The sequence below is a fragment of the Sminthopsis crassicaudata genome, chromosome 3 (assembly GCF_048593235.1).
Source record: "Sminthopsis crassicaudata isolate SCR6 chromosome 3, ASM4859323v1, whole genome shotgun sequence".
In the NCBI taxonomy this organism is placed as follows: Eukaryota; Metazoa; Chordata; class Mammalia; order Dasyuromorphia; family Dasyuridae; genus Sminthopsis; species Sminthopsis crassicaudata.
The window spans coordinates 601,671,122-601,684,624 of record NC_133619.1 but is presented as its reverse complement, the minus strand read 5'-3'; the positions used below and the strand labels follow the sequence as shown (position 1 = coordinate 601,684,624).

Below are 13,503 nucleotides of genomic sequence, written 5' to 3'. Positions count from 1 at the left end.
TGGCACATAGAAAATTGTCAATATATTGATTGATTTGATTGATTAATGCTTTTTTCATTTAGTTTATTGTAGTCATTGGTCATCTTATTCTCATTCTGTTTACTTTACTCATCAGTTCATGCAGATCTTCATGATTCCTTGAATTTCTCATTCATTGTCTCTTTAGTCTAATAGGATTACATTTCAATAACACACGAAAAATCTATAAAGCATAGGTATATAGGATCCTTTTTTCCTCTTAACATTCATATACCATAATTTGTTCAGCCATTCACCAACAAAAGAGCAAACACTTTGCTACCAGTTTTTTGCTATCACTCAGAGTGTTACTCTGAATATTTTAGACTTTTCTTTTTATCGTTGAGACCTTTCTTTCTATCTTTGATCTCCTTGGGATATGAGGTTAAAAGGTATGAATAATTTCAGGGACTTTATTCGCAAAATTTGGAATTGTTAATGTGTGGATCAGTTAATAGCTTCACCAGTAATTTATCAGTGTACCTGCCTTCCTATATCTCCTCTAACATTAACTATTTCCATCTTTTATGACAATTTAATGAGTTGTGAGGTGAAACCTCAGAATTGTAAAGTGTTTTTTTTTTTTAAGTAAATTAAGTTTTTGAAGATATCTGAATGTCTGGCCTGCAACAAATTTTTCCCTAAAGTAATCTCCAGAGGAAACTGGTGTTTTCCTAAGATCATGCCAACAAATCTAAGCAAAATCCTGTCAGATTCTTCAAAACTAGAAAGATTTTTTTTAGGAAGAGCTAGTGTAACATTGTCTGTTGTCCAAAGATTGGCCTAACTAATACAGAGAGGCTCATCACCAGAGACTTGGCCAATAAGGAATAATTTTTTAGTTATGGCAATCCCTGAAAAGGGGGAAAAAACATAAAATATCTTGTAATTCTGTGCAGCCCCTTTCTATTAACCAATGCAGCCAATTTAAAACACAGATTCATTTGCACAATATTATGGTGATGACTCACCATATTCGCACTTTATGATCTCAGTACCCAACATACTATGTGAAAAAGTGGACATATGATACTTAAAGTGATGATGTGAAAAATTAATGGATCTGATTGAAATAAGCATAAAAGAAATCCATGTTGATAATGGCACATTAAAAAAAAAACTTTTGAGCTTGATTTTCAGAATTTCAGAGTGGAAGATTTCAAAGTCTAGAAGAGGTCATTGACGGTGCTTTTTTTTTTTTTTTTTTTTTTAAGGAAGAAAGGATGGAATAACATTAGCCATTACTAGCCCATATAGAAACTTTTTTCCCCCTCTAGATTATAAGATACTGGTTCTTGTTATTTTTCACTTTATTTTTAAATTAGCAAGTATTTATTTATTCTTTTTTGCAACATTACCTCAATTTAAAAGGAAAAAAAAACCTTCTTTTGGCAAATGTATGTATTTTCAGCACTACAAAAATCTGTCTCATTCTGCATCTTAAATAATTTACTTCTCTGTCAGGAGGTAGCATGATGGTAATTAGTCCTCTGGAGTTATGGTTGGTCATTACATTGATCAAAGTTCTTAAGTCTTTCAAATTGTTTGTTTTTACAATGTTGTAACAATATAAATTGCTATCCTAGTTCTGCTTATTTTACTTTGCATCAACTCATGCAGATTTTCTCAAGTTTCTTTTAACTCTATCTCTTGCATCACTTATTATAACAGGGTAGTATTCCATTACATTCATATACCATAATCAATTTAGCCATTTTTCATTTGACAGGAGATTTAGTTTCTAGGTGTAATATCAAATAGAGGGAATAGCTGATAATCCATCTGATTTGGTGTATGATGGGAAGTAATATGAAGCAAAGCTAGAAAGGTAACTTGAAAGCCAAATTGTAGAGAGATGTTATTTCATTCTAGAATCAATAGGGAGCCACTGAAGACTTTTTGTCGTCATTTTTTAGTAGTAAAATAACATGGTTATACTAGTATTTTAGAAAGATTATTTTGCCAATTGTGTGAATCAATCGATTGTAGTAGAGAAAGACTAGGTGCAGGGAGGCTGATTAGGAAACAATTATAATAATTAAGTGAATGGTGATGAGGTTCTGGATGGTAAGGATGAAGAGATTGGAAATCATGTAAAGATCTTATCTTCCAAAGCAGAAAACAAAATATAAGCAATGGCCCTGAAAGAGCACTGTGACTCAGTTTCAAAGATGGGGAATAGGGCCATTGGTAAAAAAGATACCTCATTCAGGAACCACTAGTAGAACTGATTTTTTTCAAGCTTCTTGGTTTCAGAAAGGGATATGGGTTAGAGTAGGAAGTATCTGGACAGCCTACAGATCATAACTTTTGGAAGAATGAGGTAGTGGGAGAGGTGGAAGAACAGGAGATGAAATTTATCCTTTAATCACAGAATTCAAGAGTGATGGTCATATTTGTAACCTATATCTGTAGGTTTCAGTATTTTAAAAATCGAAATCCTGGAATCTGAAGAGGTTGATTAAGAAAAAAGTCATTGTTGTTAGAAGGTGTCACCAGAATAATCAGAGTTACTAAGGATAAGGGCCAGACTAGAATGGAGAAAAAAATTGTGAACTAGGTACTAAACTTGTTGAGAAAGGAAAGAATGATTTGAAGATCTATATATGACAGCAACAATTCTGCATATTAATCAGTGGAGGAATTAGTATCTCATTGGAGTAAATGAAACTAATCAATGGAAGAGAGATTATAGACTGTTAATGCCAAAAGTCTCAGTGCAGAGCAAGATTCTGATTCTTCTACATAATTCGGGAGTGTGAGAAAAGGAGTGTCTAGGATTGGAGAGTATGGCAAGAAATGACGTGTTTTCTAGCGAAAACCAGATTTTCTTTAACACCAGATGTTAAAAAAAATATGAAAGGATGAATCTAAGTTGAAAGTTAATTTAACAGTGTAATGGAATTTTCAGTGGATAGGGAATAGGAAGGAGATAGTACAGACCTGGCTTAAAATAGTAATTCAAAAAACAGTAGCAGGAGGAAAAAGAATTATTACCTTGGCAGATGGTTGTAGTAGATCAAAGGGATTATAAGGGACCAGATGTGGGCATTTGTTAATGATAATAGCTAGCATTTATATAGTACAGGTTTGCAGAGCTCTTTATATAATTTAACTTATTTGATTCCCACAACAATACTTTGAAATAGGTGCTATTATTATCCCCAATTTACATATGAGGGAACTGAGATACAAAGAGTTTAAGTAGTTTGCTCAGAATCATATAGCCAGTTAGTGCCTGAGATAGAATTTGTATACAGGTCTTCTCACTGTGATCCCAGCATTCAATTTACTTTGCCACTTAACTGTCAGGGGTTAGGGGGGAAATACTAAGTATGGAGAAACTTAATGATTTAATTGGCCCAAGGATCTAATTATAATTATGTAAAGATATATGTGTCAGTGCTATCTTCTAGATGGATCTAGATCAGTTGATCTGAATAAGGAACAGGAAAATCAGGGGCTAATTGGTGACTTTTTGAGGTTTTAAACTGGGCACCATGTTTTGCCTATTATTACAAAAACTGAGCAGTACCCATTGAACTTCACCTCTGATTTTTGGGAGCCATAGCTAGAACATGACAAAAATTTATATTTTCGGTTATGTGAAGAGTGTGCCATATGTGTCCCTAGCTACACTACTACTTCCTCTATAACCTTCCTCTACTCCCCTCCTCTCTGTTCCCCTGTCCTCCCCAGGGCATGTCCTGGGGGAATTTCCCACCTAGGGCCTTGCTCTTCTGATTGGTGGTCCTCTAACTATTCTGGGCTTTTCAGTAATGGAATGAAAATAAAAATGAGGTCAGGGTGAATAATATCTCACAGAGTTTTGACTAAACCTCCTTTGTAAATAGAAAACATTAGATTTAATTTGTGCTGATCTTAAAATATTGATGATATTCTTAGGTACTTTCTGTATGGTGGTTACTTTCTTCTGTACTTTTGGTTCAGGTTAAGTCAAAATCATTGTATCAGAAGAAAATTTTGACTAGATAGTCTTTCTGTTTGAAATATGAATGCAGGAACTGATTTTCCTCTAGAAGGAGGGAGGTAGAAGTAGTACTGTCCTCAATGAGATTTTGTTGGATTTTCTGATATACATCATTCAGAATAGTGGATGCTTAACTTTTTGACATGGTTAGAAAACCCTACTTTAAAAAAAATTGCAATATTTCTTTAGATGTTTTTCTTCAATAGAAAGGTTTTTTATTTCATAGAAATGTTTCTTTTTTTTTTCCATTATAAGTACATTTTATAATCTCTCCCTGTTTTGGTACATAGTCTTATAAGCTATTGTGACTAAAATTTCCTCATTTTGTTAGCAATTTGGCTATGGGTTTCTCTGTACTTAGCTAAAATACTTCCCATGACTGACACACGGAGTACATTGCTAAGTCGTACTCTTAAGGTTTTCTAGCTTGGTGGGACCTGCCAGACTTCATGTTTGGATATTTGCTTGTTGTTTTCCTCATTAGACTATGAGCTCATTGAGAGCAGTTCTTTTACTTTCTTTGTATCTCTAGTGCTTAGCAAGTAGCCTATCTCTACTTCGGAATTTCTATAATAATGGAACAATTCCTAGTATACCAACATATTTATCAGTTCATCATTTTCTCCAAAGGGACAAGTTTTTTAGTTCCACTGAAAATAAAACTCAAAACCTTCTTTTGGGTACAAGTTTGTAGTCTGATGAAGATATATCTAGTTCCTATAAGCTTCCTTGGACTTGTTCAGATACTGGTTTTGGAATATAACTGAATTAAAAAGTGACTTTCATTAGAAATTTTTTTTTTTTACCTGTTCCTAATCTCTAACTCTGCAACAGAGTAGGTGCTTAGTAAATGCTTGTTGGTGGGTTGCATGTCTTTACCGCATTTATTAGCAGCTGCTTCTTTAATGATCTTACTGTTCTTCTAATTTCAAGATGCCTATGTAGCACTGTTGAGGAATCAATAACAAATAACAAATCATCCAGCTGTAAATTCCCGTTAGAAACCTTTACTTGTTTTTTCAGCATTTAGTTGGGCTGTTTCACAGCAGTGCTTGATCATTTTTTATTACTGATCTTCTTTCATTGTGGGCTTGAATAATTCTTGCAATTCTTGACTTTCCCACATCAACAGATGGTGTAACACCTCCAATCATTATTGAACTGTGCTCTTTAAATTCTATAGTTTTGCACATTTTTGAAAGCGACACTCATTCTTTAAAAACACAACAGAAGAGAACAATGACCTACCTATGTATAGCATAAAATCAAGTTCTCACTTGACTAGTGACTAGCAAAAGGGGGAAAATAGTTTGATCCAATTTCATTTGAGCAAGGTCATATATGGAGTCAACCTGAGTCAATGAAAAGGACAGTTGCTATCATAAAATGATAGTCTATCAAAAATATTGCTTGTTACAAGCACAGTTTTGTCTGTCACACAACATTGTTTTTAGAAGGGTGGAGTAAAACTATTCACATTATGCCTTTTGCCTACTCTCAGTGTACCAACTTTAATCAAAAGTCTAAAACCAGTTTTTTTTATCTTCTCTAGAGGATGATAAGCAGGTAAAAGTTGTAGAGGCTGTTGTAAATTCTATCTTCATTGACCAGATTACAAATTTGGTAGATTGATAGTATCTCAGACCTGGAAAGAGGGTTAGAAATCACTACTATCTTTTCTTTTTTATTCTCTTCTAATCCTTTATTTTCTATACCCCCTTCTCTGCCTCTCTACTGTATTTGTTGTGAATTTTTATGATACCTGGGTAATTCTAAAATCAAGAAAACTAGAAAGCCATAAGTTTGCTGTGTATAAAATATAAAAACTGTCCCTCCTAAAAGGAGGGGGTGTCAACATTTATCTTCTAGATTTTATTCTTATCTAATATAGATCAGATCCTAAAAATAAATTGTTGGAAACAAATGATTTTACATTCTAAAAACATCAAAATTAAAAACTTTCTGAAAGTGGCTAGATGTTGATATTTTTACCTAGCAACAGAATTAACCTTTGCAGAGGTTATGTTTGCATCATTCTGTTAGCAAATCTGATATTAAACGATAGTAGTTTATATGTTTTCTTGCTGTTATTCTATGAAATTTATACAAAGTGATAATTGAAGAAATAGGAACTATGTAACTGCATACTACTTATTTGGACTGTGAATTTGGGAAAACTGAGTTGCTGCAAAATGTTAAAAATCTTCCTAACGGTGTATTTTAAGTTCCTAGGATGTGTACATAAGGAACTTAGAGGATACTCTAATAGTGAAAAGTGCCTATTGGCGAGGAGTTCCAAAGGCTTGAGTACAAATATTAAGCTCAGCTCTCCCACTGACTTCCCTTTAGCTTTGTGCATGCTATCCAGTCTCTCAGGGACTCTTTTGCTTCTTCTGAGAGGCTTGTAGTTGATGTTAGGGTCTTTTCAACTCTAATCCTGTGTGATCTGAATCTGGTTTTAAGTGACCCTCTCACTCTGTGTGTCATTACCAGCTTGAGGCATATGTATATATATATATATATATATATATATATATATATATATATATATATATATATATATATAAAAGCCATGGATGAGAATTTATTTATATGACTTAAAGCAAAAATTTATATTTAGATACTGTGACTTGTTGATAATAATAGATACATAATAAATTAGAGTGGGATGCTTAGATTTTATTTGAGATTTGACTATTAGTAATAGTAACAAGAATAACAATAGTAGCATCTTTTACTTAAAACTTGTTAAATGTTCCCTTCTCCCCATACTTTGTATTAACAGATCCATCATGACCACAGAGAAAGGCCTAGTGGCTGAGGCCGAGAATCCGCAACACCAACAGCAGAAGGAAGAAGGTGAAGGAGCCATTAGAACAGGAACACAAGAGGCTCAGCCGGAGGAGTCATCACAGAAGGCAACTGAGGGGATTAATCATTCTGAACAGAAGCAGAAGGCTTCCAATGGTGACACTCCCCCTCACGAGGACTTGAGTAAGAACAAAGAGCGGCCATCAGAAAGCCGAGGCCTATCCCGACTGTTCTCCTCTTTTCTCAAGAGGCCTAAATCTCAGGTCTCTGAAGATGAAGGCAAAGAAATAGAATTAGCCAAGGATAAGAGAGAGGGGAGTCAGAAAGAAACGGAGTTTGGAGCTGGTCTTGATGAAGAAATCCTTTTAAAGGCCCCCATTGCTGCCCCTGAACCTGAACTTAAAACAGACCCATCTTTAGATCTTCATTCTTTGAGCAGTGCAGAAACACAGGTAAGAAATGGGGAAGAGTCAGAGAGAATGAGGATAACAAATATGATTGATTTTCATTATCTGGAAGCATTTTGTTTGGCTTATTCTTAATAATCATAGCTGGAATTTTTGTGGTGCTTTGAATTTTCAAAGCTAACCTTCATTAACTCATTTGGATCATCACAAGAAATAGAATAAGCCAAGAAATAGAAAAGTTACCTTTTTGTAACAACCTAGTCTTACAGATAAGGAAACTGAGGCCCAGAGAATGGAAGGGCTTGCCCTGATCACTGAAACAGTCTGATTTCAATTCACTTTTTTCCTAATTCTAAGTCTAGTATTCTTTACTGGCTACTTCTTAGCCAAATAACCCTGACACTCTAAATAGAGTAATCTAAAATATTTGAGGCTAGAAGTTAAATACAATATAATTTGATGGAAATTCAATAACATCAAGAAATATATTTTTCTCAAATATTACTAAGAATCTTTACCTATTGCTATAAAATGCTTCTTCAGAGATAATAAAGCCCAATCTAGATCTTGAAGTGAGAGGAAACAAGTGAATGGTCTGGCATTTATATTTGAAGATTGTGGAAATGGGATATATAATATGGTCTTTTTGGTAAAATGTACTTAAAGATATTAGAATAGTGTCATGCCTTCTTAAAAAAAGAGATGAAATGCCTTTATTTATCTTTTTGTCCCCATTTTGTAGGCCAATATTACATGATCTTGGAGAATCCGTATTTTCCTCCTTTGTATATATTCTTTTCTGCTCTCATTTTTATTACATAGGTTAAGACCTCATTGAAATACTAGCATGAAATTAGAGTAGCGAGTATGTTTTTGCTTATTTGTTCAATAAAATGGGGACAATCCAGATTATATTCTGGAAATTACACTTTTTTCAATCTTCTTTTGTTCTAAGTCTTCATCTTGTAATACTTTATATATATAAATTGGAAATTACTCTGAGAAATTCCCTTTTCAAGATATGAGAACATTATGTATATCATCTTTAGAGCCTGTATGCATTTGTTTATTGTGCTCACTGATTATATTGGTATATTTTGCTTTTGAATCACCTTTATTTTTGAGTGTTTCCCTATCCTTCATACCTGCCCCCAACCAATGAACAGCACCCTTACCAGACATGTATTAAGGGTTTTCCATATGCCAGCATTGTGTTATGGCTACAAAGACCAAGGAAATAGGCTCTTTCCTCGGGAATTTCTTGGAAGGGACAGAACATGAACATTGGTTAAATAGTATAAATTACATATAAAGTATATTTTAAATTATGAACCAGTAGGGAGAGGTTGTTATGAAGAAAATGTATCATGAGCTATAAAGTTATATAAAAGAGAAAATTTTTTATCATATGTTATGTTCAAAGGCATTATCCTTACTTTATGTAGGTAAACTCATATTGAAAAACTTGGAAGTGGTTTATTGCTTTTCTTAGGAAACCTGGGAAGTTTTAATTAAAATCTTGTTCTTCTTTGACACTTGATTGTAGGTAGCATACTTGATAGAACTAATTGTTAGCTATCCATAGATAAGTAGTTTTGACAACTCTATAGATGCTGATTTATGCCATAAAACAATTGTTATCTATCTTTCATGAGGTTTAGTGGCATGGGAAACATAGACCGTGTTAAATCGCATAAGAATTCTTTAATTCCTAATGCTGAAATCAGGATAGTCATTACAATGAAAAGAGATACTAAGCACTGGAGAATGAAGCAGATTCAATTAGACTGAATGTATATCAAGTACCTGTTGTGTGTAAATCACTGTATTAGGCACTTGGGGGATATAATTTGTTTAGGGGTAAGTAAGTAGAAGGTAAGAAGAAACATGTAAGAGAGAGACCGAAGTACCCTAGGGAAATTTGAAGGGAGAAAACACATATCTGGGAGATTGAATGAAGGAAGAAGTATTTATTAAATATTTTCTGTAAGTAGAACCAAGAGAACATTGTATACAGCAACATGAAGATTATGAGATGATCAATTCTGCTGGACTGTGGCTCTTTTGGGTGATTCAGGCCAATTCCAAAAGACTTGATGGATAAAGCCATATGCATCCAGAGAGAGGTCTATGGGGATTGAATGTGGATCACAACATAGTGTTTTCACCTTTCTTGTTGTTGTTTGCTTGCTTTTTTTTTCTTTATCATTTTTCCTTTTTGATCTTAATTTTCTTGTGTAGCATAATAAATGTGGAAATATGTATAGAAGAATTGTATCTGTTTAACATATACTGCATTATTTGCTGTTTGAGGGAAGGGATAACGGAAGGGAGGGAGAAAATTTTAGAACACAAGGTTTTGCAAGGGTGAATGTTGAAATCTATTTTTGCATATATTTTGAAAATAAAAAGCTATTACTGAAGAAAAAAATCACTGCATTGTGACACTCCCTGTGTAATAGTACTGAATTAATTTAAACAAAAAAACCAGACAGCCCCTTGTCCAAGAATTCACATTCTAATAGTAGAGACAACACATATAAAAGGTTTCAGCTGCAGGTCAGATAAAAATGTCCAATGACCCATAGGGTGCAGTGGCAAAGCAGATTTCTACCTATCACTTCACCCTTATCTACCTCAGTTTCCTCAACTGTAAAATGGGAATAATAATAGCAGTTACCCTTGAGGTTGTGAGGATCAAATGAAGCAATAATTATAAACTGCCTGGTATTTTGTAATCTTATACTAAAATGCTTATTTCTTTGTTTTCTTCATTCCTACATTGTAGTTTCTGATTTTGAACTCTGAAAATTTTTCTTTCCTGGGTCTTGCATAGTTATGCCAGCAGCTGCCAGGCTGTATCTCCTCTGCAGTTGCTTCCCAGGATGATGGTTTCAAGGGCTGAGTGGAATCAGGACCTGTGGTTGTGAGGGGTGCCTCTAAGTGTCTTTCACTTGGTGACCTTTGGCCAACAATTAGTGTTAGTGGGTTGGTGAGGAAGGTGGTCCCCCCTCCACAGTCAGTTCTTCTCTTGAAGAACAGGAAGAAGTGATAATACTTAGTGAGGTATTATATTTTGTGAATCTTGGATTCCAGGGCAAACATTCATAGGCTGCTTTAAGACGGAGCTCTCTGCCAATTTCTATAGGCTTTTACTGATGATGATCTGTACTTCATACAAATACATAGATCCTTGTATAGGTATATGATCTCTCTTTTCCAAGACTGGAACTACTTTGTCTTTCCACACCTGGCACAGAGTCAGTGCTGCTTTCTTGCTTTCTTCAAAGCGTTGTTATTAGTAATAGTACAGCGTATTTTATGTGTGCTTTCACTTTCTGACTTGGTTATGTTGTGGTTCTGCAGCCTGCCCAGGAAGAACACGGAGAAGATCTAGAGTTTGAAACTAAGGAAGGAGAAGAACTTGAGGAAGACTCCAACATAGAAGTGAAAAAAGAAAGCGTGGAACCAAAAACTGAGAAGGAGTTCGGGCCTTCTCAGAAAGCTCTCAGAAGACACCGAAACATGTACTGCAAAGTGTCCTTGCTGGATGACACAGTTTATGAGTGTGTTGTGGAGGTGGGTCCATGTCTTTTCTTTTCTTCTCTCTCCCTTTCCCCTGGTTTCCCCCTCCCATCCCTCTCTCAGTTCCATAGAGACCAGAAATCCTGCAATTCTGCAGGGTTAAGTAAACAATTTCCATCCAAAGAGAAGATGCTATTTAATGAGTATTGCCAAAGCAGTTTTTCTTTCTTGGGCCTATGGATTTGTGGTTGGTGTTCAGGTTGTTACTGGTTATAGGGCTAGCTGAGTGGCATATATAAAATTGGATTTGGAAATGAAAGAAGAAATTAATCTTTTTAAAGTTGGATCTAGTTTGTTTTCAGAATTTCTCTTACTCCTTCCCTTTACCAATAGATTGGTGCCTCTCACTAAAAAACATCAAAGTCCATATGCAAGCAAGTAGGAGGACCCACAGTTCTCTTTTCAGAAAATCATCTGTTACCAAATTGGGCACTAAAACCAACTGGGAGAGCATCTAGTCCACTCCTCTCAACTTATCCTCAGAAAGAATGAAGTGAATTCACTTCCTTAGTGACACAGCCTCTCTTCAGATTCCCAGGTCCTATGTTCCTCTGCTGCACTTGTGGCAGCTTACAGTGTCTAATTATGGTTAAATTAAAATCTTCCTTTATCTCCATCTTCCTTTTACATATTGTGCTCTTTGCCGTCTATTTTTGTGCAGTTTGCCATTCAATTACTCCTTTGAATCATGGTTATGGATATTTTTTAAAAACCATTGTTTTGAGGTATCCATAGGCACTTTAATATTAGTGAGGTCTCTGATGAATAATTTAAGAATTTCTGACCTGCCACACATTAAAAAAATCCATCAATACTTTGCACAATGTATAAATAAGACATATTTCCTTTATTGATTATTCACAAGAGAGACATAATGCAAATTCCAAGTCTATTTTGGATAGCAAGAATCTCTCAATAGGTGGGAGTAAAGCAAAACTTTCTATAATCTTGAAGAAATGGAATCAAAGGGTAGACAGAATCAAAAGGAGAGAGGATAGAACAGAGCAGTCTGGGAGTTAAACTCACAAAATTAATAGTTCTAAGAAATATTGAGTATTAGATTTTGTAGAAGATTTCAGAGTATACTGAGAGGTGAAATATTAATGTTTAATGGATTATCAAGAATTATACAAACAAGTAGCATAGGTCTTTGATTATTCTACTTAAAGGAAACAAGGTTTCCCTTCATTTCTTCATGTTAGTGATATCTAGTCTAACCCTAGGTCTTTTTAGAAATGTCATGTCAATTCAATGAACATTTATTAAGTATTTCCTATGTTCCAGGCACTGTGATTAGTATTGGAGATACAAGTTAGAAAATAGAAAGACAGTCCCTACTCTCAAGAGACTTAGAATGTAATGTGGGGAGACTATATACAAAAGGAAGCCAGAAAGAGAGGAATGTGGAGCTATTTGGGTTACCTGTTCATGGAATTCAAATCAAGCAGAGGTGCAGATGGAATGTGGACAATGAGCTAGAAATTCTAGATCCTGCCCTTTCTAAGGGAGGGAAGTTGGAAGAGTTAAGTGCTCCACCCTCCAGCACTTCAATCATAGGGGAGAGGATGCTGGGGGAGTTGGGAGGATGTTAAGTATGTTAAGACCTAAGGTAAAGATTACAGATCATGTCTTTTAGAACATAACAGACCAAGACAGGCCTAGAAGGCCAAGACAGTTCTAGAATCCTGATTTTACACTAGACAGCTTCCTAAAGAAATGCTGTAATCCATACAGAAATTGAATTTGGACCCTGGAATTATTATCATTATATTGTTTTAGGATCTAAACAAGTTAACTAAACTCTATTCTGACACCATCATTATCAAAAGTTCTACTATGCAAATGTCTTATTTCAGATAATCAAATGGATTTGTGATCTTAATTTCAGTGATATCTCTAGGAATTGATATATCAAAGCCTGTCAGCCTGTTTTTGTGCAATTCTCTATGTCTTATTAAAAATTCACCATGAGTAAAACCATCATCTAATGCTTTGGAGGTTTTCCTTGCTTTTTCTCATAATTAAAAGGGAGCACTCTGGCCATCGATTTGTTATTTCGTAGTATTATCACATGACCAGCCCAACTTTTTTCTGTCGTATTTTTCTTTGATGACATCTTTTACATCTGTTCTTCTTTGAAATTCCATGTTGGTTATGCAAGTTACTTAACCCCTATTTATCTCAATTTCCTCATATGTAAAATGAGGATAATAATAATAGCTATTTTCAGAGTTGTGAGGATCAAATGAGACAATAATTGTAAATTGTTTAGCATGCTGCCTGGTGCATAGTAAACACTATATAAATTTTAGTTATTAGTTACAATTGGGGAAAGGGCTCTTAATTCTCTTTAAATTTGAATCAGTTCTCTGCATATATTAGGAATTAGACCTTTATCAGAGAAACTTGCTACAAAAATTTTCCCCCATTTATCTGCTTTTATTTTTGCTGCATTAGTTTTATCTGTGTAAAAGTTAAATTGTTCATTTTGCCTCCTGCAGACCTATCTCTTGTTTGATTATTCATGAATCTAACAGTTTCTTCAGTATTCCTTTTAATTTGCTTATGAGGTCATCATTTATATTTAAATCATATACTCACATTTAAATCACTTATGTTGGTATATAGTGTGAAATCTTGATTTCTGTCTAGTTTCTACCAAACAGTTTTCTGGTTTTCCTATTAGTTTTT

At 34.6% G+C, this 13,503-nt stretch overlaps 1 protein-coding gene across 31 annotated transcripts in view; it reads left to right on the top strand.

Annotated features, from left to right (window-relative positions):
• EPB41 (erythrocyte membrane protein band 4.1) overlaps nucleotides 1-13,503 on the top strand; it is a 199,556-nt gene that overhangs the window by 82,817 nt on the left and 103,236 nt on the right. For 21 of the 31 annotated variants that reach the window (XM_074305565.1, XM_074305563.1, XM_074305573.1 and 18 more), the window contains 2 exons: nucleotides 6,795-7,272; nucleotides 10,594-10,806. In XM_074305565.1, the coding sequence (XP_074161666.1) occupies nucleotides 6,802-7,272; nucleotides 10,594-10,806 (684 nt within the window). In that variant the 5' untranslated portion in view covers nucleotides 6,795-6,801. Of the gene's footprint in view, nucleotides 1-6,794; nucleotides 7,273-10,593; nucleotides 10,807-13,503 lie in introns of those variants that run through there. The other 10 variants (XM_074305574.1, XM_074305569.1, XM_074305580.1 and 7 more) reach the window with 1 other exon arrangement.